Source organism: Barbus barbus (assembly GCF_936440315.1).
Source record: "Barbus barbus genome assembly, chromosome: 19".
NCBI lineage: Eukaryota > Metazoa > Chordata > Actinopteri > Cypriniformes > Cyprinidae > Barbus > Barbus barbus.
In genome coordinates this window covers 24569185-24594597 of record NC_136747.1, presented here as the reverse complement: position 1 = coordinate 24594597, position 25413 = coordinate 24569185, and the positions used below count along the sequence as shown (strand labels likewise).

The 25413-nt window shown below is 38.2% G+C and overlaps 1 protein-coding gene across 1 annotated transcript in view; it reads left to right on the top strand.

The window, feature by feature from the left end:
• The window catches only part of LOC306884916 (KH domain-containing, RNA-binding, signal transduction-associated protein 3-like), a 140205-nt gene extending 115111 nt beyond the window's left edge, over nt 1-25094 (top strand). The window contains exons 7-9 of the mRNA XM_079441155.1: nt 7170-7252; nt 17297-17355; nt 23776-25094. Coding sequence (XP_079297281.1) covers nt 7170-7252; nt 17297-17355; nt 23776-23867 — 234 coding nt within the window. The 3' untranslated portion in view covers nt 23868-25094. The remainder of the gene's footprint in view (nt 1-7169; nt 7253-17296; nt 17356-23775) is intronic.
• Nucleotides 25095-25413: the final 319 nt, after the last annotated feature.

Sequence of the window (25413 nt, the reverse complement as noted above, 5' to 3'; positions counted from 1 at the left end):
ACTGGAGCAGATATGAGCAAGTGGGATGGAGTTAGTCAGACAAGCCATGCGTATGTGTGTGTGTTTCAAATGTTCTTCGGGTAATGTGGTGTGTTTGTGATGCAAACAACACTCAAATCACCAGTTGTTATTAGCCTCATTTAAAGCAGCTGAAGTCTGTAGCACAACCCCATTTCGATGACTTGTTAAAGTGTGTGTGTGTGTGTGAGAGGACTCGTGGCGTCTAAGGGCAGGTCTTATCTTCTAGCAACCTGTCTCTCAGCCGATTGTGTCTTTTCTACCAGAACACTCACCTGGGGAGTTTCTGTCTCTCATTCAGACTGTAGTATCAGTGTGTGTCTCTTAAGTGTGTCGATGTTCTCATTATGTCTGATGTAACTTGTGTGTGTTTTGGAGACCCTCGAACACTGATGCGAAGCTCTGACGATAGTGAGAGATTAAATATTTCCCTCACCAAGACGCTGAGTTATCAGAGCAATGCCTGACTTTTGTCTATTCAGGAACACACAGCTGTTCTCAGTATGAAGTGTGAAGTGAAGTGACATTCAGCCAAGTATGGTGACCCATACTCGGAATTTCTGCTCTGCATTTAACCCATCCAACGTGCACACACACAGCAGTGAACACACACACACCGTGAACACACACCCGGAGCAGTGGGCAGCCATTTTATGCTGCAGCGCCCGGGGAGCAGTTGGGGGTTCAGTGCCTTGCTCAAGGGCACCTCAGTCGTGGTATTGAGGGTGGAGAGAGCGCTGGACATTCACTCCCCCCACCTACAATTCCTGCCGGCCGGAGACTCGAACCCGCAACCTTCGGATTACAAGTCCGACTCTCTAACCATTAGGCCACGACTTCCCCACGACAGTATGTTTCTGCAGGACGTTGTGTGACAGTAGAAGCATGTTACCTTTTTTCTGAGTGGTTGCTAGGGTGTTCTGGGTGGTTGCTAGGTCATTGCTAGGTGGTTTCTAGGCTGAGTATTTGCTTACTGGACCAAGTCAAAAGAGTTCACCCTGATGTAGCTACTATTATTTTTCATTTAATTTATTTATTTTTAATTAATTTTTACTTTTAATACTGTATTTATTGTATCTGTTAATATGTATTCATGTTAATTAAATAATAATAATACTAGTAAAATAAAAATTTCTATCTGTCTGTTTATCTATCTATCTGTCTGTCTGTCTGTTTTTATTTTTGCAAAACATGAAAATATATATTATTGTTTTGTTTTATTTTTGTTATTACTATATTTGTTAGTTTGTTTTTTATTTTTGTTATTGCTATATTTGTTATTTTTATTTGCATTTATTGATGAAAAAATTTCAATATATTTTTGAAATACATATATTGTGAAATGCATCATTTAGGGTTAGTCTGTAGTCAATGTAAATAACTTTTGTATAAAGAAAATAGTCTGTACCCTCATTGAGCTACTGTAAGTAAAGGCATGTCTCTCTCTCTCTCTCTCTCTCTCTCTCTCTCCCTCATGTGTGCACAAGAGAGAGGCTAAACATGATTGAGTTTGTCTGGGTCTCTCTGTGTCTCTAATGTGGCCTTGCGTTTCTGGCACTGGGCTGGAGGAGGCAAATGTAATGTGATTACATGGCTTTACTGGGCTCTAATAGAGCTCTCTCCAGCACACTGCTTACCTGAGCTCCGGCCAGCAGCACTCTGATAGACTCACTGCAGGCGCAGAGACACCAGCTGGCAGCGCCAATAAAGAGCCTCAATGTCAATCGCATACTCAGAATTAGAGCGCAGGTGAGATTGAAAACAGGTCGCCCGCTGCTGTTACAGAAACATTTGAAACATCTTCTGCTGATGTAACAATAGTGGAAAATGATCTGAAGCAACTCAGGAGCTGCACTTTATTAAAAAAATAAATGAATAAATTGTGGGTAAACTTTGTTTGGGTGGACAGATGTGTTGGTTGTGATGTCACAGAACAACTCATGAATATTAATGAAGCGGTTCTTGAATAATTTAACATGTTTTGATAAATTAATAGTCGAAAGTTCAATGTAAATAATAATATTCTGAATAGAAATATCCCAAAAAAATTGAAACAATCAAGTTGCTGTTTTACAACACAGAAATAAGTGATTTTATCGCTGCTCATTATTGGATATTATACGCTACCAGTCAAAAGTTTGGGGTCAGAAAGAAGAAAGAAGTCTCTTCTGCTCACCAAAAATACAGTGAAAGCAGTAATACTGTGAAATATATTTAGATATTATTATAATATATTTTAAAAAGTAATTTATTTTTGTAATGGCAAAGCTGAACAATTTAAAATTTTATATAAATTTAAATATAAATAAATTGTATTAAATATTTAATAACTGAGATATTTAAAATGATTAGTATTATTTAATATTCATATTATTTTGAATGTAGATATTAATAATGTTATTGTTTTTAGAGAATGTATCTTGAATATTCCTAAAAATGAAAGACAAATATTTAACATTTAAAATTTAAAAATGTAATTTATTTCTCTAATGGCAAAGCTGTTTTTTGTTTTTGTTTTGTTTTTTTACAGATCATTCAAAAATCTTTCTAATGTGCTGATCTGATGATCAAGTAACTTTCCTATTATCAATATTAAATAAAGTTTTGCTAATATTTTTGTGTAAACTGTGATGCATTTTTTTCAGGAATCTCTTATGAATAGAAATTTCAATTAAACTGTAATTTTTTTGTTACATTATAAATATACTGTTACTTTTGATCTATTTAATGCATCCGTTCTGAATAAAAGTATTAATTTATTTACAACTTTTGATCAGTAGTGTAGGTCAGTGGATTAACACACATTAGCAATCAGACATAATTAATAAATCACTTTTAATTTTTTGTTTTCACTTTTATTATGAGGGTTTCCAGGTTCATCCAACTTTTTTTTTTCCTTAGTAATTTCCCTAGAATTAATAATGAGTTTACTGCGTGAACTGATAGTGAACTTGATAGCGAGCTTTCATGTTTCTTTTATGCTTGTTTAAAGGGTATAAAACGAGAACTCCTCTGTTCTTCCCTGTGCATGACATTGTAGAGAGTTTTCTCCTTGTCTAATAAACCCCAAACCTGAAAGAGTCTCCGCTTCACATGCGGCATGTTGAAATGAGTTTGATCCATCTGTAACCGAGATGCTCGTCGCTCACTAACGACAGCTTCAGCTTAGCGAGTTTACCAAACAAACCGCCAGCAGTCTCTCATCCCGGAGCGACTGCAGCAGCAGAGATCTGGTTTCTCTTTCATACAAAGCCCAGACGTTGTAAGTAAAACCAAATTTGAAAAGATTTGACATGCCGTGCGAACAGAGATTTCATTTTCTCCCCGCTTGGCGTGTGATGTGTACACGTCTAATTTCAGCATCTTGTGCAAAAGCTGACAGACTTGATCAAACCTGAGTTGTCAGCGGCCCTGGAAATGAGTTTTCCTTCTTCAAGAAAGTCTCATTTTCTCTCTCACAGATGACCTGGTTTTGTTTTCACTTTCAACCCGACTAATTTATTTATCAGTGCATAAAGCCGTTCATAACTAATCTGCCCAGGTAACGGAGTTGGGCTATTCAGAATACGAGAGGTTTTTACCTTATGATATATTCATAGTGCTGCAGATAGAGACGACTGTCAGCCGAGACGGCACAATGGAAATATCTCCGGTTATAAATAGTCTGGTCCTGTTTCAGCTTGGAAGGAAGATGAGTTGTTCACCGTTGAGTGTTTTTATTTAAAGGTTCAAATGCTGCGAGCCTTCATTTTGCTTTGATTTCAACTTATTTCCTTTTGGATATGGAAGGAAATTCAACTGTTTGACTTCTCATCAAATATTTGAGCTGTAACCACCAGCACAGCGCAGCGGTTGAGACTCCAGATCTGAGGTGACCTATACTGGAGAGGCACTGAAATCCCTTTTGAGGCATTGTGGAGCTTCAGGTTTTCCAGGGGGATCAGTTCTTGTATCTTTTCTTCAAATTCATTTCAGTTTCATCTTTGGCCTAATTTGATTTTGTGGGCTGAGGCCATTTTTTATTGATAGACAATAAATTATTAGTGGAAGGAGAAGGGTGGTGAGATCAGAACATTACACAGGATGACACAGTCTGTTTCTAAATTTTTTTTCAAGTAAATTTCATTATAGAACTCAGTTGAAATGTTACTTTACTTGTGGATTAAAGATGAAACAGTGAATAGAGTGCTTTGGCAGCGGTGCGCCTCTGATCGGACAGTAATGCTATGGGTGTGTGATGAGAGGGTTTTCTGTCTTTGTTTTCATAGTTGAGGAGGATTTTACGAATGTGAATTGAGGGCAGATGGATTTGGAACTGAGCTGGATATGTTGGAGCAGTCACAAGGGGTTGGAGCCTTTTAGTGGAGGACGTTTATCCTAAATTAGTTGGAGAACAGCAAAGTAGAACTAGGCTTTGATGTTTGACTTCTGTGAGAATATTTGAGATCATTTGACAGCGTAGGTGTGTTGAGTTTTGCTTGAATTCAACATTTGTACCGTGTAATGTGACATTTTGGAATGAAACATGATGCTCAAAATAAATGAAGGGTGGAGCTTGATTTCATGCACCAGGAACTGATTGGACAACGTGGTTGGAGGGGAGGGGCTTGATGACTTCATCTGAAAAGGAAATTTGTTTCAGAGGCAGAGCAGATGAATATATTTAATTATATTTTAATGATAAATTACTAAACAAAGTATTTTTCTTTGGAATAAATATACATTCAAAATAGCACCAGTAACATGTACAATGTCACAATAAAATATTCATAGTGATACGAAAAAAAAAATGTTCTTTTAAACTTTGTATTCAGCAAATAATCCTCGACAAATATATCATGGTTTTCACAAAAAATAAAATAAATTAAAAAAATTAAGCAGTACAACTGTTTTCAACATTGATAATAATTAGAAATGTGTCTTGAGCAGCAAACCAGCATATTATAATGATTTCTGGAGGATCATGTGACACTGAAGACTGGAGAAATGATGCAGAAAATTCAGCTTTGCATCACAGGAATAAATTACATTTCAAAAAAATACACTCAAATAGAAAACTGTTATTTTAAATTGTAATAATATTTCACAATATTACTGTTTTTACTTTAGTTTTAATCAAATACTCTAAATGCAGCTTTGAAAGAGACTTATTTCAAAAACATGTAAAAACGACCCCAAAACTTAAGAACAGTAGTGTATTAAGACAGTATAGGCTCAAGTTTAATTTCATGTTGATTTCTAATTGTTTATTACCTCGGCCTGATAAAGCAACACTGTTTAAGGTATTTACATGACCTTGCCATTAAGCTTAATTATGTATGATGGTCTAATTAAACACTAATGAGCAGCTCTGTTAAGCACATTTTACCATATGTAAATAAATTCAGCAAGTTTTCCCCAACAATCAACATAGAAAATGTGAAAAAAGCAGTTAATGTTGGCCTACATAAAAATCCATTTCTAAAAAGTTCCAGCTTGATTTTCTGACCTCTGCTGACATTTCATACGTGAGTCTTAATAAACATATCACTGGGCTTTACGAGGAGACAGGCGACAGGCCACAAAGCCAAGCATGTCATAAAGCAATCTGGATATGTCACAATAATAGCTACATTAGACATTAACCCCCATGAAGTTTCATTATCCACTCTTAAAGGGTTATTATGCAATGTTAATTACAGTGTCAAAATCAGATCAGCCTTCGACTTAATGAAGCACTTTCACAACCTTTCATTTAAGTGAAGAGCTGCTTTTCAGTTTTCATGCATGGCACTCTGCTATTTCTGCTCTAGATATATGCAGTATTAATGTCGGCCGGGGTTCAGCCGAGTAGATTAACCTCTAAGTTTGGGAGTGTGTGTGGATTCAGGACGACTTGAAATGCTTCATCATTAGAGCAGATATCTTGACCCTGATGAAATGCAGTATGTCCTGTGGAGACTGTCCATCACTCCAGACTCCTCCATTATACATGCTTTTAACTCATTTCATATCAAGCAAAACAGGTTTTTTCTTGCTCTTTTGAAATAATAATTTCATGTATTATGTAGACATACGCTAAAGTTTATAGTACAAAGCTCTCTCCCCAGACTAATTTTCTGAACTGAAACTAGACAGCTTGAAGTTTAATGTTTATTTTCATTGAACAGAAAGAATGTTATTGTATATAACATCTCATCTTATGTTTCTGTGCAATAAAAAGAAAGATATATCTTTCTACGCCAGGAGCACAATTGACTGTCTTTCTGAGTGAGTAATGGAATCATTCAGTCAAATGATTTCTTCAAAACACTGAATTATCCAACGCATCAAGGGACTTTCTTTATGAGTGAGACTTTAAATCGTTCAAAACACTGAATTCACTATTGAAAACTATTATGAAACTATTTACTCTATTGTCTTTAAGCAAGTTACTGTCTCCAGTAACTAAATACGTGAGTGAGTGAGTCATTGAATCTTTCAATTAACTGATTTGCTCAAAACAGTAGTTCATTCATGAACAAAACAAGTGATTCTCTTTTTGAGAGAGTCACTGATTCATTCAAAATGATGATTCCTCCAGTAACTAAGTGATCATCTTTATGAGTGAGCCTATTTAGTCAAATGATTTATTCAAAACAGTAGTTCATTCATGAACAGAACAAGTGATTCTCTTTTTGAGTGAGTCATCTTTCACACAATCAATTTATCCAGAACGTTGATTCAACCAGTAACTAAACAAGTTGGTGTCTTCATGTCTTTGAATCTTTAAATCAACTGATTTGTTTAAAACAGAAATTCATTCATGAACATAACAAGTGGTTCGCTTTTTGAGTAAGTCACTGAATATTTCACTCAATTGATTTGTCCTGATTCATCCAGTAACTAAAAGGTGGCTGTCTTTATGAGTAGGTCTATGAATAATTAAGTTAAATGATTCATGCAAAATACTGACTCTTCATGAGTGAGTCTTTGATTCTTTCAATCAACTGATTTGTTCAAAACACTGATTCATTCAGGAACATTGCATTGTATTTATAAGTGAACCTTTGAATCATTAATTCAGGAATAAAACAAGCATTGCATCTTTGACAGTCGATATGTTTAAAACTTTGTGTTATTTTAAAAGAGTTATGTGTATGCATTTACAGTATATGTTTTGTTTCCCTTAGGAATATGATGATGGATATGGAACAGCCTACGATGACCAGGGATATGACTCATATGATAACAACTACAACAATCAGGCACCGAAGTAAGTGTATGTGTATGTGTGTCATTTGTGGAGGCTGAGCCATCTGAGTCTTCTGTCCGTGTAAAGGGCATCTCTCAGAGCGCATGTGAAGTTACATCGGAACGAGAGTTTATTCACAATGTAGGTCAGTGCTCACCTCTCTGTATCGAACCAAAGAGTTTGTGGTGGTCTTCACAGAGCTGGACTTGGAGCTTTGCTGCATTGGAAATCATTCAGGCTAATGTAGGGGGCAGCTCTGAATGTCCAAAAGAGAGAAGTGTCCATCTCGCTAATAAATCACTTCTTTATTCTTTGCAAGGAGACATTTAGTGTTGCATGTCAGGGTCAGTTGACACTGTGTACCAGTGAAGACCTTATAAACACTTCAGTCTTGTGAAGGACAGTTTAACTCATAATTAGCGGGCGTTGACATAAGACATTATGCTCTTGTTTTCTAAAAAAAGATTATTAGAATGTCGTAGAATAGAACATAATTTGTGTCTCCAGTTGGACAACTAACAATTTTGTTTTGATATATAAATCTATAAAGTGATCTGTTTTGATATCAATACTTCATTGTTCATTTTTTTGTTTTCACATTTATTGCTGCATATATTACTGGGCTAGACAATGTTGAAGTAGGATTTTCTAATAGTTATATTCTGGATATACATTTTTATTACAATTTATAAATATGCATTTTGCATCAAGTTGGTTTATTGAAAGCCAATTAAATTGGATTCAAATATATTATAATTTTTTTTACTGATAGATAGATAGATAGATAATATACTTTATTATATACTAATATACTAATATACTTTATTATACAGCAGGTTTCTATGTTCTTTGATTCATAAAACATTGTCTGTGTGTTACTGAGCTCTGGTAGATTTCCTCATGCCTCGTCCTGAAGCCTCTTTGATCCTGTAATATGTAATCCAGGGATATGTAAACCAGCTTTTCTTTTAATCATAGAATATGTGGTGATCCAGAGGTGGTTTACCCTGCGTCTTCTTAAATAAAACTATATTAAAGGCCTTGTCTCAGATCAGTATTTGGAACCTACTCATTTAAGATCAGTCCCAGTGAATGCATGAAGGCTATGAATTTTATATAATCTATAGGTGTATAAAATGGTCTATAATAATATACTGGAGGCTGAATAAAGTTCCTGCATCTTTTAGTCTAAACCCTACACTATTATATACATCATATTTCATTTAAATTTAATTTGTCACCTTAAACTTAACTTTAGTTTCTAATTATCGTTTGTTTGTTTGTTTAGTTTTTCATTGAAAATTTTAATTTTATTATTATTACTTATAATTAACTTTATATAGTTTAATTATCTATCTATATTCACACACACACACACACACACACACACATGTTGGTTTTTGTGGTTTATGGGGACTGTCCATAGGCGTAATGGTTTTTATACTGAACAAACTGTGTGTGCTATTGCCCTACACCAACCCTACACCTAAACTTAGCCCTCACAGGAGACTTTGTGCATTTTTAGATTTTCAAAAAAACACCATTTAGTATGTTTTTTAAGCCTTTTGAATTACAGGGACATAGGCAGTGTCCTCATAAACCACCTTCATATTGTAATACCTCTGTCATACCCATGTCATTATACAAATTTGTGTCCTCATAAACCACATAAACATGCACACACACACACACACACACACAGTTTTATTAAAATTTTGGACTTAATGTGAAAAAATTAAGTGTATAAAAATAAAAGAATATCATATTACTCTTTCAGCCACACAGCAAATATAGAAACAATATGTTCAAAAACCTGTTACAAGTAATAAAAAACACAACTATAATTCAACATGTTAAATGAACGGTAACACTGAGATTTTCCAGGATCAACAAAAACATCAATAGATTTACATTACAAAAAATGTACCATTGCATCTAAATCACACAACAAAAAACACCATACAACATTATGCAATATTCATTAGACATTGTAAACAACCATATTCAAAAATGCATTAATAGTTCTATTTGGAGTAAAATCACATTATGTAGTAGGTATAGCCATAACATCTCATTGAGTAAAGGTTCACCATTTAACATAATTAAGTAAATGTTCATCATTTAGGCCCATAGATGAAAGGTCTGCAGATTATAAACCCCCCCAAAAAAGTTTTTAAAAAATGTCATGACATGAAATTTGTCAGATGCTAGAAATAGGCCGTGTTACCTGTGTGAATGGAAGGGGAGAGTGCAGAGGTGAAATGTTCACCGAGGTGACAGGTTTATCTCACAAGAGCATTGAAAGGGTCAGAGGTCAAAAGTTATGACTTTTCATAAAAAAAGCCTTCGCTGTGTGAGTCTCCCAGGTGTGTCACCTTCTCAAGTTGCGGTCCAGATACTCCACGCGTGTGCGGTCGCGCTCCCTGTGGAAGTGCTCAGGGGTGCGAGAGTGTGTCTGACAGCATTTAAACTGCTCTCCACCTTCTTCAGAGTGCTGTAGAGCACCATATGCCCCCCCCCCCCCCCCCCCCACACACACACACACACACAGAATGTCAGAGCAGCTATAGGCCTCTGCAGAGCAGTTTGTTTTGGAAAATGTCAGTGCGGTGAGTTCTGAGACGGCTGCTTTTCAAAGGTTAGCACTGCTTCAGGAGACTCGACTCTGAGAGTTTAGATTTAGAGGGGAAAAGAGCAATTATAGCGGCAACTGATTAGAAATTCCCTCTTAGGAGATAGATTGATTGGGAGTTTTTCCTTGCCACTGTCGCCTTTGGCTTGATCTCTGAGGGCTTTGTAAAGCCACTGTTCTTTTTAAGCTGCTTTGGAACAGTATGTGCTGTACAAATAAACTGAATTGAGTAATTGATGTTTGCAAACTTCTTTTATTTAATTCTTTCTGCAGTAATAGCAGCTAGGCAAGTATTGGACTACTTTAAGATTATTAGCACAGGCCTATAATTGTGCCTTCTGGCCAATAGAAGTGTTATTAAGTTACCCTTTTGTAAGTTTGAGAACTTGAAAAGTTTTGTCTCTCAGTGATAATGCACTTTTTATTTTCAGATCTTTATAGTGACACTTAAGTATACATTTAAGTGAATTTTGAATTTATTTTTCATTAAGTTGACTGTTTTTCTGATACTGTATCTGTCTGTTGATAACATGATGGAATGAATTAATGTGGACATTTATGTATATCTGTCAGGGTTCTGGTTTGGATGTGCTAGGGGCCTAGCATTGTTATGGATCTATGTGGGTTCGTTATGGTTTTGGTTTGGATCTGGTAAGATTTGAGCATTATTATGGGTCTTTATGGTTCTGGTTTGGATCTGGTATGGTTCTAGCTTTATCATGGGTCTGTGTAAGTTTGTGATGCTTTAAGTTTGGATCTGGTAGGATTTAAGCATTATTGTGGATCTGTGCAGGTCATTATGGTTATGGTTGCATTATTATGGTTCTTTATGGTCTAGTTTGGATCTGGTAGGATTTGAGAATTTTTGTGGATCTGTGTGGGTTCTTTTATGGTTTTGTTTTGGATCTGGTAGGGTTCTAACAGTATTTTGGATCTGTGTGGGTTTTTTATGATTTTGGTTTGGATCTTGTAGGATACATGAATTAGTACGGTTCTTTATGGTTCTGCTTTTTATCTGGTGGGATATGAGCATTATTGTGGATCTGTGTGGGTCATTATGGTTCTGGTTTGAATCTGGTCGAGTTCTATCATTACTATGGTTCTGGTTTGGATCTGGTAGGATTCTTTATGGTTCTGGTTTGGATCTGGTAGGCTTCTAGTTTTATTATGGGTCTGTGTAAGTTTGTGATGCTTTAAGTTTGGATCTGGTAGGATTCTTTATGGTTATGGTTTTGATTTGGATCTGATAGGATTCTAATGTTGGATCTTTGTGTGTTTGTGGTTTTGGTTTGGTAGGATTTGAGCATTATTGTGGATCTGTGTGGGTCATTATGGTATGCTGTGGATCTGGAAGAGTTCTAGCATTATTATGTTCTTTATGGTATTTGAGCATTATTTTGGATCTGTGCAGGCCATTGTGGTTCTGGTTTGGATCTGGTAGGATTCTAGCATTGGATATTTGTGTGTTTGGGGTTTTGGTTTGGATCTGGTAGGATCTGAGCATTATTGTGGATCTGTGTGGGTCATTATGGTATGCTGTGGATCTGGTAGAGTTCTAGCATTATTATGTTCTTTATGGTATTTGAGCATTATTTTGGATCTGTGCAGGCCATTGTGGTTCTGGTTTGGATCTGGTAGGATTCTAGCATTGGATATTTGTGTGTTTGGGGTTTTGGTTTGGATCTGGTAGGATCTGAGCATTATTGTGGATCTGTGTGGGTCATTATGGTATGTTGTGGATCTGGTAGAGTTCTAGCATTATTATGTTCTTTATGGTATTTGAGCATTATTTTGGATCTGTGCAGGCCATTGTGGTTCTGGTTTGGATCTGGTAGGGTTCTAACAGTATTTTGGATCTGTGTGGGTTCTTTATGATTTTGGTTTGGATCTTCTAGGATTCAGGAATTATTATGGTTCTTTATGGTTCTGGTTTTTATCTGGTGGGATTTGAGCATTATTGTGGATCTGTGCAAGTCATTATGGTTCTGGTTTGGATCTTCAAGTGAGTTTTCAATCACATTATAATTTTTTATCGCATATTTTACAATTGTCTCTAAAGCAACCAATGAACTTTCAGCTGAATTTTAAGACACACCCCATTACAGTCAAAGCATGACTTTCAATTATTGATGAATGTTTTTGAACAGTTTTGAACAGGATCATTTAACTCAATCTAGAAATCTAGATCTTGACTCTGTTGCTTTGTTTTTCCGGTTCTTTTGATCCTGTAAATACAGAAATAAGCCGTTCCACACCTGATAAAGAGAAGCATTACAGAGTTCAGCTAACATCTCTGCAGGTCTGCGATTAACATGATTGATCACTTCTCCGTTCAAAGTATCAGACTTCGGCGGCTTTCTCCTCTACACCTGTCTTCCTCTCTCTTCTGTTACTCGCCAGTTTTGTCCTCTGTTCCATTTTCTCTGAGCTTCCTCAGACAGACGCACTGATATTTTTAACTTGTTTCGCTCTATTTTAGTGGTTTGGTGTCTTCGTTCTCATCTCTGTTTTCTGTCTCTGTGGACCTTTGGTTCTGTTCAGTTATGTTAGAGAGACAAGAAGACTGTCACAACCTAAATTTAGATTAATTTACATCTTTGAAAAGAACACAATGAAATCTCTTCCGTGTCTGTTGGAAAGTCACAAGCATTTGCAGACCACGATTTGGCCCGCAGCTTGTTTGAATAGACAGCGACATACAGTAATTTATGACCAAGAGGATGTTATGCTTATGTTTGGGTCTAGAAAATTGCATTTTGCCTTTCATATAAGGAGACCATAAAAATGGGACACGCATAATTCTTTGCACATGGCATATGGTGTGTACAAAATATGCTAGACATAATAAATATACACTGAATGCCCTGGAAATTCAGCTTTGAATTTGTGCAGAATGCTCAATAGAGGACAAAGGCTTGTGGTTTTCCACTGTGTCCATTTTTAGCCTGTACAAAATTATTTTATTTCAGTCTCGTCTTGAATGCACAACCTTAATGGTTAACCATTGTAAAACATGCATGCTCTACATGCATGTTCACTTAAAGTAGCGTCCTATTTCAATTTTGGCCTGTTCCTTTAAGGAAACTTTGTGACCCACGTATAGAAAAAAAATTAGCTTTGTGTGATGTTTATTCACCTTTTTGCCCTCTAAACCTCTTCTAAACTCTTTGTCTTTGAGAGCAAGCCATCGCGAGAGAATGAGGTAGTAATTAGTGATTAGTGATAAGCCTCTCACAGTAGATTAGACCAGCGAGACTCTTCACAGACGCCCCACTGCTGATTTACCAGCTGTGAAAACAAGACGAGAGAAGGAGGAAACACACAGATCACCTGGGACATGTAGTACATCATTCAGATTTAACCCCACCATCTGTTTAACCACACGAGAGAGAAGAGAAAGAGAGCAAGGCCCTCTTATGAATGTCAAGTCAACGAGGGCCTGTCTTCAAGAAACACACACTGCATCAAACATTTGGGATGTGTGATTATCGCGTGATGTTTTTATTACATTTAAACTTATTTTACATTTGTTTTTTTTATTATTTTGCATGGAAATAGACTGTTTTATGTATTTTAAAAATATCATTTATTTATTTATTTAAAACAAAGAATTTGTATGTAAAATTACAATAGAGTGTTGAAATTCTGCACTATTTCTTGCTCACTAAAAATTAAGAAGTTAGTGCCATTGATCATGTTACTCTTTGTGCAGCTGGTCAAATGTTCTTGCTTCCATTTGAATCATTTTCAGATCATGTTTAAGAAAATAATCATGTTTTGTTCATGTCAGCTCCAGTGCTGCAGTTAGAAAAGCTAAATTAATTAAAAAAAATAATAAAGCATATTCCATGACACATTTTTCACACCAATTTTTATGTTGAGAATGAATTTGTAGGGAAAATGTTGTTGATTTAGAAAAAAAAAAAAAAAAAAAGGCAAACTCGACGCATTTGTACTGTCGACCTAACCAGCTGAGCCACCAAATCAGAGTAGATTTTCCTGCAGAGTAGTGTTGGTATTGTATGTTTACCTGTAGTAAAACTCCAGCGAACACCTGTCTGGTACATCATGGTTTTCAGATCTGTATGACAGAGTTACTCAACAGCGATTCTCAGATATAAGTGATCACTGAGAGACTGAAGTGTTTCTGTATGGCATAGTGAAAACCTGATGCCTGATGTTTAAACAAGGCAATCTGTTATATAATCTGCTTGGAGAACATCAGATACACACTGAGTGTTAGTACACTACACTGTGTCAGGTTTAGCTGGCTAAGCATGGCTATGTGTGCGAGAGAAAAGTACATAATGTACCTTATTTCACAAGAAATTGGTTAGAACTCTAACACACCTTGCTAGTACAAGGTTGGACCTTTTACATTCAGAACTGCCTTAATTCTTCAAGACATAGATTCGGTGAGGTTCTGGAAACATTCCTCAGAGATTATAATAATATACTAATATACTAATAATATACCATACTGCTACATTTATTTTACACCCCTGTACTATTGTAATGCATGTTAACACTTGTCTCATTTGAGTCTTTTTATTGCCCCAAAGCATTTCTGATGTTTGAAGTTAATATTAAACACGGTGTACCTGATAACTCCATTAAGTCTCCTCTGAGGAGTGAAATGTTCCTCTGGGTGATTGTATTTCATTCGACAGCGTGTTTGCAGTGTTTACACGTGTGTGTTGCTAATTGGAGGGAATTGGACTGTGTGTGACTTAAATGCATCATCATTTCTGCTAACGCTCTACCTCGACTTGAACAGGGTAATTGAGTAGAACAGAACAAACTCGGCGCTGGTGGAGAGCGAGAGAGCTGAATTAAGGGAAGAAGGAATATTGACGATGTGTCATGGAAGAAATTAAAGGTGTCTAACTTGGTCTAACAGGAGAAGAGGTTCTTTATGGTGTGAAACATGCGGAGAGAGATGCATCTGGCAGCAGGTTGTGAAGTTGACTGATGCATTACTGAACACAAAAGCTTTAGGTCTCTCCAATTTCACCTTCATGCGCAGTGGAAATGGGGAATTTCATCACACATATGATAGAAAGCCTTCTCCCGGCTTTCACAAGCTTCCTGAGCTCGTGTGTGGGAATAGTGACCATAGTTGTTGGTCTTTACACTGCAATCCCTCTCTCTCTTTCTCATCCTATCTTCTTCTCCCTGGTGTGCAGACACATTTTAAGCATGAAACTAGCAGTAACAGCAGCCTGCCGATAGGAACCTCTGCATGAGCTTTGGCATGGGATTTCCTCTCTGCATAACAACCAATACACTCTTTTCTCAGCCACTTGCGCTGAATTGATGTATGTGTGAGTGTCTGTTGTGAATGATGGAATGAGTCATGATTGGAATGAGAGGAGTTGTTAAAGTATTATAATCAGAATAAAGGGGGGAGTTTTGATAGTATGATTAAATGGAGGAGGAATTATGTATTATGATTGATTGGAAGGGAGAAATTTTGAAAAAATGACTGGAATGAGATGAGGAGTTATAATATCATGATTGGAATGGAGAGGAGATATAATATTGTGACTGATTAAATAGAATGAGTTATGATGACATAATTGGAATGGGGGAGGAGTTATGATAGTATGATTGGAAACAAGGGAGGAATTATGAAAAATAAAGGTGGTGCATGTTCCATTGCAAATGCATGTTAATCTCACAACACACGCTGAGATTGAGTTTGCTGCATTCTGTGTGACACGACCGAAAAACATAGTGAGCTGCTCATGAGAACACAGTGCTGTGCTTCGCTTTGAAACTTTGCAGCACAGCAGAGTAAATGCTCTTAAATCATTAGTGATTTTAAATAAATTAAATGCCAACCTTTTGTATTTTGATAAGTGCACTGCACCATTTCAAGTTCAAGTTTATTTGTATAGCGCTTTTTACGACCTTAGGGAGCGGGTTGGATTGTAGCGTGGTAGAAGACAAGTTAGGTACGCAGGAGCTAAACCATTTGGGGCCTTATAGGCAAGTAATAATATTTTGTAAATAATACGGAACTGAATAGGTAGCCAGTGCAGAGACTGTAAAATTGGGTAATATGATCATATTTTCTTGACCTGGTAAGAACTCTTCACTATTTCAATTATTAAATTGACAGATGACAGATGCTTCGCCAAGGCAACAGCACAAAACACATCGTTATAGACCTTTTATATTGTTTAGACAAGTGTAAAAATATTTTTTGTTCATTATGGAACTGTAGTGGGACAGATTATGCAATGGTCGGCTGCCACAATAATGGGAAACACTGAAAGGAGTTTTTTATGAAAATGATGGCAGGAGGAAATTAAGGAAGCTAATATAAAAAAAGTATGAAGGAGTTGCTATAGAATAGAATAGAATAGAATAGAATAGAATAGAATAGAATAGAAACAAAAGGTCAAAATCGAAAGAAACCTGAATGGTGGAAGAACATCTTTTTATTTTCCAGCAAGGCTTCTATTTCTCATGGCGCCACCCTTACTGAAGCCAATGGAATTATGGGAGCATGAACACCGGGATATGGTTAGCAGTCAGTTGTGATTGACACTGGACAGCTCAGCTGAGGGCCTATGGGAAAAAAAACTCAATTTGGAGGCAGAAAGGGAACAGAGACCCAGGAGCAAAACTTCTGAGACCCAGGAATGAAAGGAAGGCGCACCACAAATCTGCTCGGAAAATAGCTTCTCCGATGGGTTACTCTGCTTCATGTGGCTGCTGAGATGTTGCTTTGTCAATTTAAATAGGGAGCAGACAATGTCAAATAAGCAGACATGTGCCTTGAACTCTCATCGCCTTTTTCTCGCTTTCGTCTCCTCTGTCTGTATACGGGGATGTCGTGGCCTAATGGTCAGAGTGTCGGACTCGTAATCCAAAGGTTGCGGGTTCGAGTCTCGGGCCGGCAGGGATTGTAGGTGGGGGGAGTGAATGTCCAGCGCTCTCTCCACCCTCAATACCACGACTGAGGTGCCCTTGAGCAAGGCACCGAACCCCCAACTCCTCCCCGGGCGCCGAAGCATAAATGGCTGCCCACTGCTCCGGGTGTGTGTTCACGGTGTGTGTGTGTGTTCACTGCTGTGTGTGTGCACGTTGGATGGGTTAAATGCAGAGCACGAATTCCGAGTATGGGTCACCATACTTGGCAGTATGTCACTTCACTTCACTAAATGAACGTACACATACAGTGTCAACTTTCTTTTTTTACAATCACACAACATTACTTTTATTTTGCTTAATAAATTTACAATGAATAGCATTTAAACTGTATGCATATATTTTCATATAGGATTGGTCTGAATATATGTCTAATTTCTGAGATTTTTAATTACATTTCTGTATATGAGAAATCAAATATTCCCTGTACTTTACATATATACTGTACTTTAAGAAGACCTTTATAAATTTCTGTCTTTCATTTCTTTTCACAGTTCAGATGATTATTACGAATACAGCCATGGTATCAGCGGAGAATCATATGACTCTTACGGTAAGAGTTTTTTTTTTCTGTCAATACAGTTTTATAACCACGTAAAAATTATTGCAGTAGATTGACAGCCAGATTTCCACCCTTCTAGTGCAGTGAAGCAGTATGCTGTCTATTTCATTATACTTCCAGTTAGTGCATGAACTTTGAGTCTGTCTTTTGCCCAAAGAACGCAGAGCTCCTGCTGTACAGCTCTTGTTATAAATACTGCTGGCATTGCAAGGCTTTTGGTTGCAGTGTATTGTATTTACATGAACAGGCATTTACAATGAATGTTGAAGGGAGACGGGTTCGGATGCAGCAAAAGAATCAAAATGCTGTCAGACATGCGCTCTGTGAAAGGCAAACAAGTTTGCAGTTATGGACACTCTAGGTACAGAATAGCATAAATATGGCAAAGATATCTGAAGAGGAATTGCAATTCTCTGAAACTGCTGATGTAGCTTTTGTAAGCTCATTGTCCCAGCAAAAAAGATAAGACGTGCCATTGTATTTCTCAGCAGCTAGAATATTAACGTGTGTGTGTGTGTGTGTACAGATGCATTTGTGGGCAGTTTCTCAGATTGAAGCATTTGTGTGCATGTTTACAATTGTATTATTTATAAGAGATATTTGTAACAGAATCAAAACCTAGTTTTGTTCAGCATATAGTTTTAAAACTTTCATTTCATAGGTTTCTTCAGGTCAGTTTTATGTCCTAGAAAGTTTTGTTATATGAAGGCTATGTTAAAACTTTGGAAACTTTTACCATGTCTAACATTTTCTGCTTTCCAAATGCCTATGTATAAACTTTATTTTATGTTTTATTCTTAATTACTCATATATTAATTATTGTATTAAAAAGGTGAGTTAAAAAAAGAGTAAAAGAGTAAAAAAACAATTATAAAATCAGCAGCGACATTTCCACCTTAACAAATATGTATAGACATGTGATGCAAGTCTTTTTTTATTTATCTTGCACCAGGTTCAAAAGTAAACTTTTATCGGTAAAAGAACTAGCAATAGCGGTGCTTGTGTTATCAAGCTCAATAAATATAATAAAACACAAAGAAATGAGATGTAACAATGTTAGATGGCTTGTTTGGACATGACAGCACTTTAAATTGTGGCTGATCAGACCGTGATGATTCAAAAATCTGCTGAAGCTGGTTGCCTTAAATTTTGTAAATTTGCTCAACTTTTTTACAGTGTAGAACTTATTATGGAAAAAATGGAAATGGTTGTGTAATTGCATCTTAAAAGTGTAATTGCATCTTAAAAGTGACTTTAAGATGTGTAATTGCATCTTAAAAGTGACTTTACCTTTTCTCTTTATCTTTCACATTTCCTCTATGTCGCTTTCCACTTTGCGAACACATTTGAAACACATACTCACTCACACATAAGCAATCCATAACAGTCAACTTAACACTTTTAAGTGCATAGACAGCTTGACAATTCAAAGGAGATCTCCCTATTATCCAGCTGATGCACATCGTTGTTCTTTCTAAACGCAAGGACAGTGCGCATGAACCCTTTTCTTGAAACTAGCGCAGGCTAACCTGAGATTGACAGCTCTCTAATTAAAGATTATTGGCTACAGCTCCCAGCCTGAAAAAATGAGTGACTTTAGAGCAAACGGCCTTTGTGCCTTCCTGTCCCTAAGAAGAGCTGAAAAAGAGCAAGATCACACAAAAGCTGGCATCGATAGCGCTCTCGCTCATCGACACGGACGCTCGTGAATGAGCTCTGCAGTTACGCTAATGGCAGCAGTAACCTCTCGCTCGAGGGCACTCCACTAAACCCCTTTCAAGTGGCTATTTGATCCTCTGCTGCAATTAAAGTTGTTTTGTTCTTTCTGAGGTGAAGGACAAAGGCAGGATGGTTTCGGGACGTTTCTCTCTCATTGTCAGTGTTAGTTGGGCTAAATTATCAGAGGTGCCATGAGCTCAGAGAGGAAGATAGTGGATGGTGTCGTGATTCTTTGGCTTTGTTATTTTAAAGATTAATGTTGTTGTGTAAAAAAACATTTGAAGGTGCTTTGGATTGCTGCACGTTCGAACAAATCACTGTCAGAGTCCTCTTGGGAGGAAGAGCAAAGAAACTGTTTAACACACACTCACAAAGAAATTACACCTTACTGGCGGACAAGTGAATCTCACACTCAAAGTTGCATTACAGCAAAGAAATAATTAAATATATGCTGATCATTGCAGTATTTTCATACTTTCATATATATTGTGACAGGGTGGAAGAAGCACACGACAAGGAGAGCTCAAAATAAATACCCCGGAGGGTGGATTTATTCACAAACAAAGTAGTGAAGTGAAGAGTGGGTCGCTGAGGTGGGTACGTGCTCTCCGTGTGGGATTCCCGTGAGTGGTGATTCCGTGCGGTGCTCGTGGCGGTGCTGATCGGTCACACACTTGTCTTTGGAAATCACTGGACCGACCTTTTCTACTACCGTGTAGGGCCCCTGCCAGGTAGCCAGGAACTTGCAGGCTGCAGTGGGGACCAGTACCATCATTCGGTCGCCCGTTTGGAATACCCGTGGCTGGGCCGCTCGGTCATAGTGGCGCTGTTGGGCCTGCTGAGCGTTCGCCAGGTGTTCCCGAACTAATGGCATGACGCGATCGATTCTCTGCCTCATTTCGGCGACATGCTCGATGAGGGTTCTCTGAGGGGCAGGCTGCTGTTGTTCCCAAGCCTCTTTCGCTACGTCGAGCAGCCCTCGAGGTTGTCGGCCGAAAAGGAGCTCAAACGGAGTAAAGCAGGTGGACGCCTGGGGGACCTCTCAGATACCAAACAGGACATAGGGCAGCATCTGGTCCCAGTCCCGCTTATCCTCTGCTGCCACCCGTCGCAACATCTGTTTGAGCGTCTGGTTAAACCGTTTGACGAGCCTGTCCATTTGGGGGTGGTAGACGGTCTGCTTTACCCGGAGCAGCCGGCAGAGGTCAGCCATTAGCCGGGACATAAACGGTGTTCCCTGATCGGTCAGAATCTCTGCTGGGATGCCGACTCGGCTGAAGAGCAGGAACAGCTCGTGTGCAATGTTCTTGGCCTTGGCTTTTCGGAGGGGTACTGCTTCTGGGTACCGGGTGGCATAGTCGACAATCACCAGGATGTGCTTGTTTCCCCGGGCTGACTTTGGCAACGGCCCCACCAGATCCATCCCGATGCGCTCGAAGGGCACCTCTATGATGGGCAGCGGAATGAGCGGTGTGGGGGGAGGTGGCTTGGGCGAGGTCTTCTGACACACAGGGCATGCCGTTTCAAAACCGTTTCACCTCAGCCTCCAGGCCGGGACAGTGGAACCGATTGCGGATGCGCTGGGTGGTGTTGGCCGCACCGAGATGTCCCGCCAACAGGTGGGCTGCAGGACGGTTTCCGTTTTTGAGCGGGGCACCACCAGTAGCCTTTTTTCCTCCCCCCTACGCTGGGCGACACAATAGAGCAGGCCGTTCTCTACAATGAAGTTTGGGAGAGGATGGGGTTTTGGCCGCGTATCATCCGCCATGGCCTCCCGAGTCACCTGATCCGCCCTGGAGGCTTCCCTTGTCTCCTCCCTGTCCTTGCACTGCTCCAGCCTCCAGGGCGCCCACCCCCCTGGGAGGGGGGCGATATCTGTCACGATTTGGTTTCTGTTTAGTTCCTGCTTGTCCTTATTTGGTCGGTTTCCTGTCATTAGTTAATCATCGTTTATTCCATTCACCTGTCTTGTATTAATCATCTTGTTTCCTCATTAGTTTGTGTTCTTTATAAGCCTTGAGTTCAGTAGTCTTCTTCGTCGTGTCTTAAAGTTATGTTTAAGCTGTTATTCCCGTTGTTGAATACGTTTACTCCATTAAAGAACCTGATTATTCAGAATCCCTCGTTTCCCTGCCTTTCTACTTCAGCATCGCGTAACAATTAGGCTATTTACTCCTCAATTAAAATGTTTTTTAAAAAAGGTCTTTTAAAACAGGTCTATTAGGCTATGCAATAAATTATAGTCCAATTAATATCGATGAAATAAAAAGCTTTTATTTCAAGCACCGACTTTCAAAAACAACCTGTTTAACACAAAATACATTTCTTCTCTTTTTTTCACTATGTACGGGCCACAAGAAATATTAAGGGAGTAAATTAAAACAGCTACAGTCAATACCGTTATCAGCATATGTTGAAGTAGATTCGTCTCTCGTCGTCTCTGAGAGAATATGCGGAGCAGATGCCGAAAGCTCTGTCCTTACTCCGTCATTCCATTTTTACTTTCACTTTCTGCTTCTAGTGAATTGACTGAGATTAAGATGTTCACCGGCATAAATATTGCGCAAAGTTTGCACGTGTGCAAATGTGTGCTTGTGTGATATCCTTTGGCTTACCTTCATGGTTGAAAACAGAAATATTTCCAACATGATGTAACCAATTGCCCCGCCACCCCTATCGAAAATGTACCGAACCATGACACCCCTGTGTCACATCGAACCGAACCGTGAATGTTACACCCCTATTATATATAAATAAGTGCTGTCAAACAATTAATAGTGATTAATCGCATCCAAAATAAAAGTTTTTGTTTAAATAATATATGTGTACTGTGTTTATTTATTATGTATATATATATAAATACACACACATCCAGTATATATATTTTTAATATTTCCATGTATATACATTTATATATTTATATAAATTTAATATATAAACATAACATATTTGTCTTAAATATATACATGCATGTGTTTGTATTTATATATATACTTAATAAATATACACACTACAATCTCATATTATGTAAACAAAAACTTTTATTTTGGATGCGATTAATCGCGATTAATTGTTTGACAGCACTAATATATATATATATATATATATATATAAATTATTTAAAAAAAATTATGACTTGAATTTTTTAAATTATAAGGGGCTACTGAAGAAGTCAAGTCATCATCAGAAGATTGATTATTACATTCTGCGGATGACGGACACGATCGTTGTCTTCAGTGTCTGGGTCTCCAGCACGCTGAAGCTGGACCTTCGCATGGCATTTGTCTGTCACGCACCAGCTTGTCAACATCTGCATGCACAAGGTCGTGACGGGGTTCAGGTTGTGGCGCTTTCCATATGACCCCTATGTTGTCACGACATAACTCGTAGTGACCGACAGATAGGGAACGTCTCGGTTACGTACGTAACCCTCGTTCCCTGATGGAGGGAACGGAGACGTTATGTCCCCATGCCACAATCTTGAACCATCGCTGGTTGCAGAGGACTCGTTCTTGGCTCCTCAGCGGGTAAAACCTGATGAGTGGATGCACCTGTCACCCTTTTATGTACAGTGAATGTACAGCGCTCTCTCCACCCTCAATACCACGACTGAGGTGCCCTTGAGCAAGGCACCGAACCCCCAACTGCTCCCCGGGCGCTGCAGCATGGCTGCCCACTGCTCCGGGTGTGTGTTCACGGTGTGTGTGTGTGTGTGTGTGTGTGTGCATTTGTTCACTACTCACTGCTGTGTGTGTGCACTTGGATGGGTTAAACGCAGAGCACCAATTTCGAGTATGGGTCACCATACTTGACAATACGTCACGACTTTACTTTATACCCGTATGTATGGGTAGTGGCTCAGGTATGCAAAATCCACTAGCCAATTTCATTGGCGTTTTCTCTTTAGTCCGAGATGTTTGGGGCTTCCAAGTAAATCCCCTATGTCGTCATGAAATAACGTCTCCGTTCCCTCAATCAGGGAATGAGGGTTACGTACGTAACCGAGACGTTATTCCGTAAAGATTTTTTAATTTCAAGTTTCATTAAAATTACTGTAAATTGTCAATTGATCACATTGTATCGACCATGCAATACACAAAACCATCACACAAACCTTTTTCATTGATTAAAATATATTAGAGTATGAATTCAAACACGTCACTCTTAGCCTATGAAACATGCATTTGCGTGAAGGTCTTACAAATGTTGTTCAGCGTTTAATGGCTATGAAGTGAAGTGAAGTGACATTCAGCCAAGTATGGTGACCCATACTCGGAATTCGTGCTCTGCATTTAACCCATCCAACGTGCACACACACAGCAGTGAACACACACACACCGTGAACATACACCCGGAGCAGTGGGCAGCCATTTTATGCTGCAGTGCCCGGGGAGCAGTTGGGGGTTCGGTGCCTTGCTCAAGGGCACCTCAGTCGTGGTATTGAGGGTGGAGAGAGCGCTGGATATTCACTCCCCCCACCTACAATTCCTGCCGGCTGGAAACTCGAACCCACAACCTTCGGATTACAAGTCCGACTCTCTAACCATTAGGCCACGACTTCCCCGACTATGTTTCATTAGGCCACGACTTCCCCGACTATGTTTCACTACAGAATGCATTAATTATAGCATTTTAGCAAGGCCTGAATGACTAATGACCTTTCTGACCTTTGCTCTTTGTCTCCCTCTTCAGGCCCGGAAGAATGGACAAACAACCGCAACAAGGCGCCGCCAGCAAGGACAAGCAAAGGAGTGTACAGAGAGCAGCCGTATTCCCGGTTCTGACCTGCTACAGTCCTTCATGTGCCCTCCCAAGTAATGGATTTTCTATGGACTCTATTTCCTTTTTTGCAAATAAAATCAACCAAAACGACAAAAATAGCTGATGGGTAAAATTAAGTTTCCGTGGAACTGATTCTGTTGTAACATGGACGACCCCCACGAACAGAACATTATGGATCACTGGATTATGTAGTTTAAATCAGAGAACCAATCAGAATTCAAATAGACCTACTTATGTCGGAGGGAGGCGGGCACTAGCGGTTAGGGGCGGAGTTATATGAGGAGTACGATGTTTAGATTTAGCAGGTCAGTTTTTGTAGATACTTTTTTTTGATGGGTGATCAGCTTCAATGTGTCCCTTGTAAATTTTACCTTTAACTAGAGAAAAAAAAAAAAAAAAGTAAAAGAAAATATCAGTGCAAATGTTGTTTTCCTTCCTTTCTCTTTTCTAAATGGAAAGTTCTTCAGCGTTAAAGGGCTTATAGGAGCATGTTTTGAAAAAAAAAAAAAATGATGTGCAGTTTCAGTTGCAATGAGAAAAGCCTGCGTAGTTTTGTCTGGTTTTTGTGTTGAGCGTTTAAACCCTTTAATGAGCTCTGTGGTAATAGTTGTTTGCTTCTAGTGAGCGATCTACTTTTAGACCTTCTGAAGAGCGTCTGAATTGACAGCTTTGGGCAATTAATCCAAATGACTAAAATTCCCAATGCAATTTCATAATTTCAGTTGATATATGAGAGTTAATGACATCTAGAAGTTACTCCTGCACACTTTACTGTGCAATTCTAATGCATTATAGCCCATATAAGCCTTTATACGGCGCTAATGTTGGCTTTCCATTAGTATGTTATATAGCGCAGACGGGTTAAAAATAGCGACAGAGCATTTCAAAAACAAGAAAAGACTAAACCGAAGCATTGCTTGTGAAAGACAGCAGTTTTTGGCACATTGTGTATCCTTGAAAACTTGTAGTAATGCATTTTAAGTGCACAGCAAAGTGCTACTGGTCATTTCTAAAACAAAGACTGTTGACTAAAGTTTAACTAGTACTGTTTTATAAAACTATTAAAAGCCCAATCAAATGTATGCAGAAATTTAAAAAGTGATAGTAATGAAAATGATTGTGGTACTGGTGGTGGCAGTTTAATACATTTCTGTTAAGAGCTATAATCTTTGTAAGCTTGTGTAAGCCCTTTAATTCTCATCTCAATTGATTATAAAATAAACCTTTTGAAAGAAAAAAATATTGTTGTGTTTGAGAGCACATTTTGTCCTTGTTTACTTTGGTAAAACTTCATAATCTAAACTAACATCTGCTCTGTATTATCATCAAAAGTGTAGCGTACAATATCTGATGATGAGCAAATAAAATGGAAAAAAATAAATCCTTTAAGCTCACATAAAAGGGAAAATAAACCAAAAAGTATATTTGTCCCCTCTGAATTTCTAGTATTTCTTTTCAAAAATTAATCCGATGCATGTAACTATTTTGACAGTAGAATTCAATTTAATTGCAGCTGTCACAATTCAATTTATTTGTAATATACCGTAC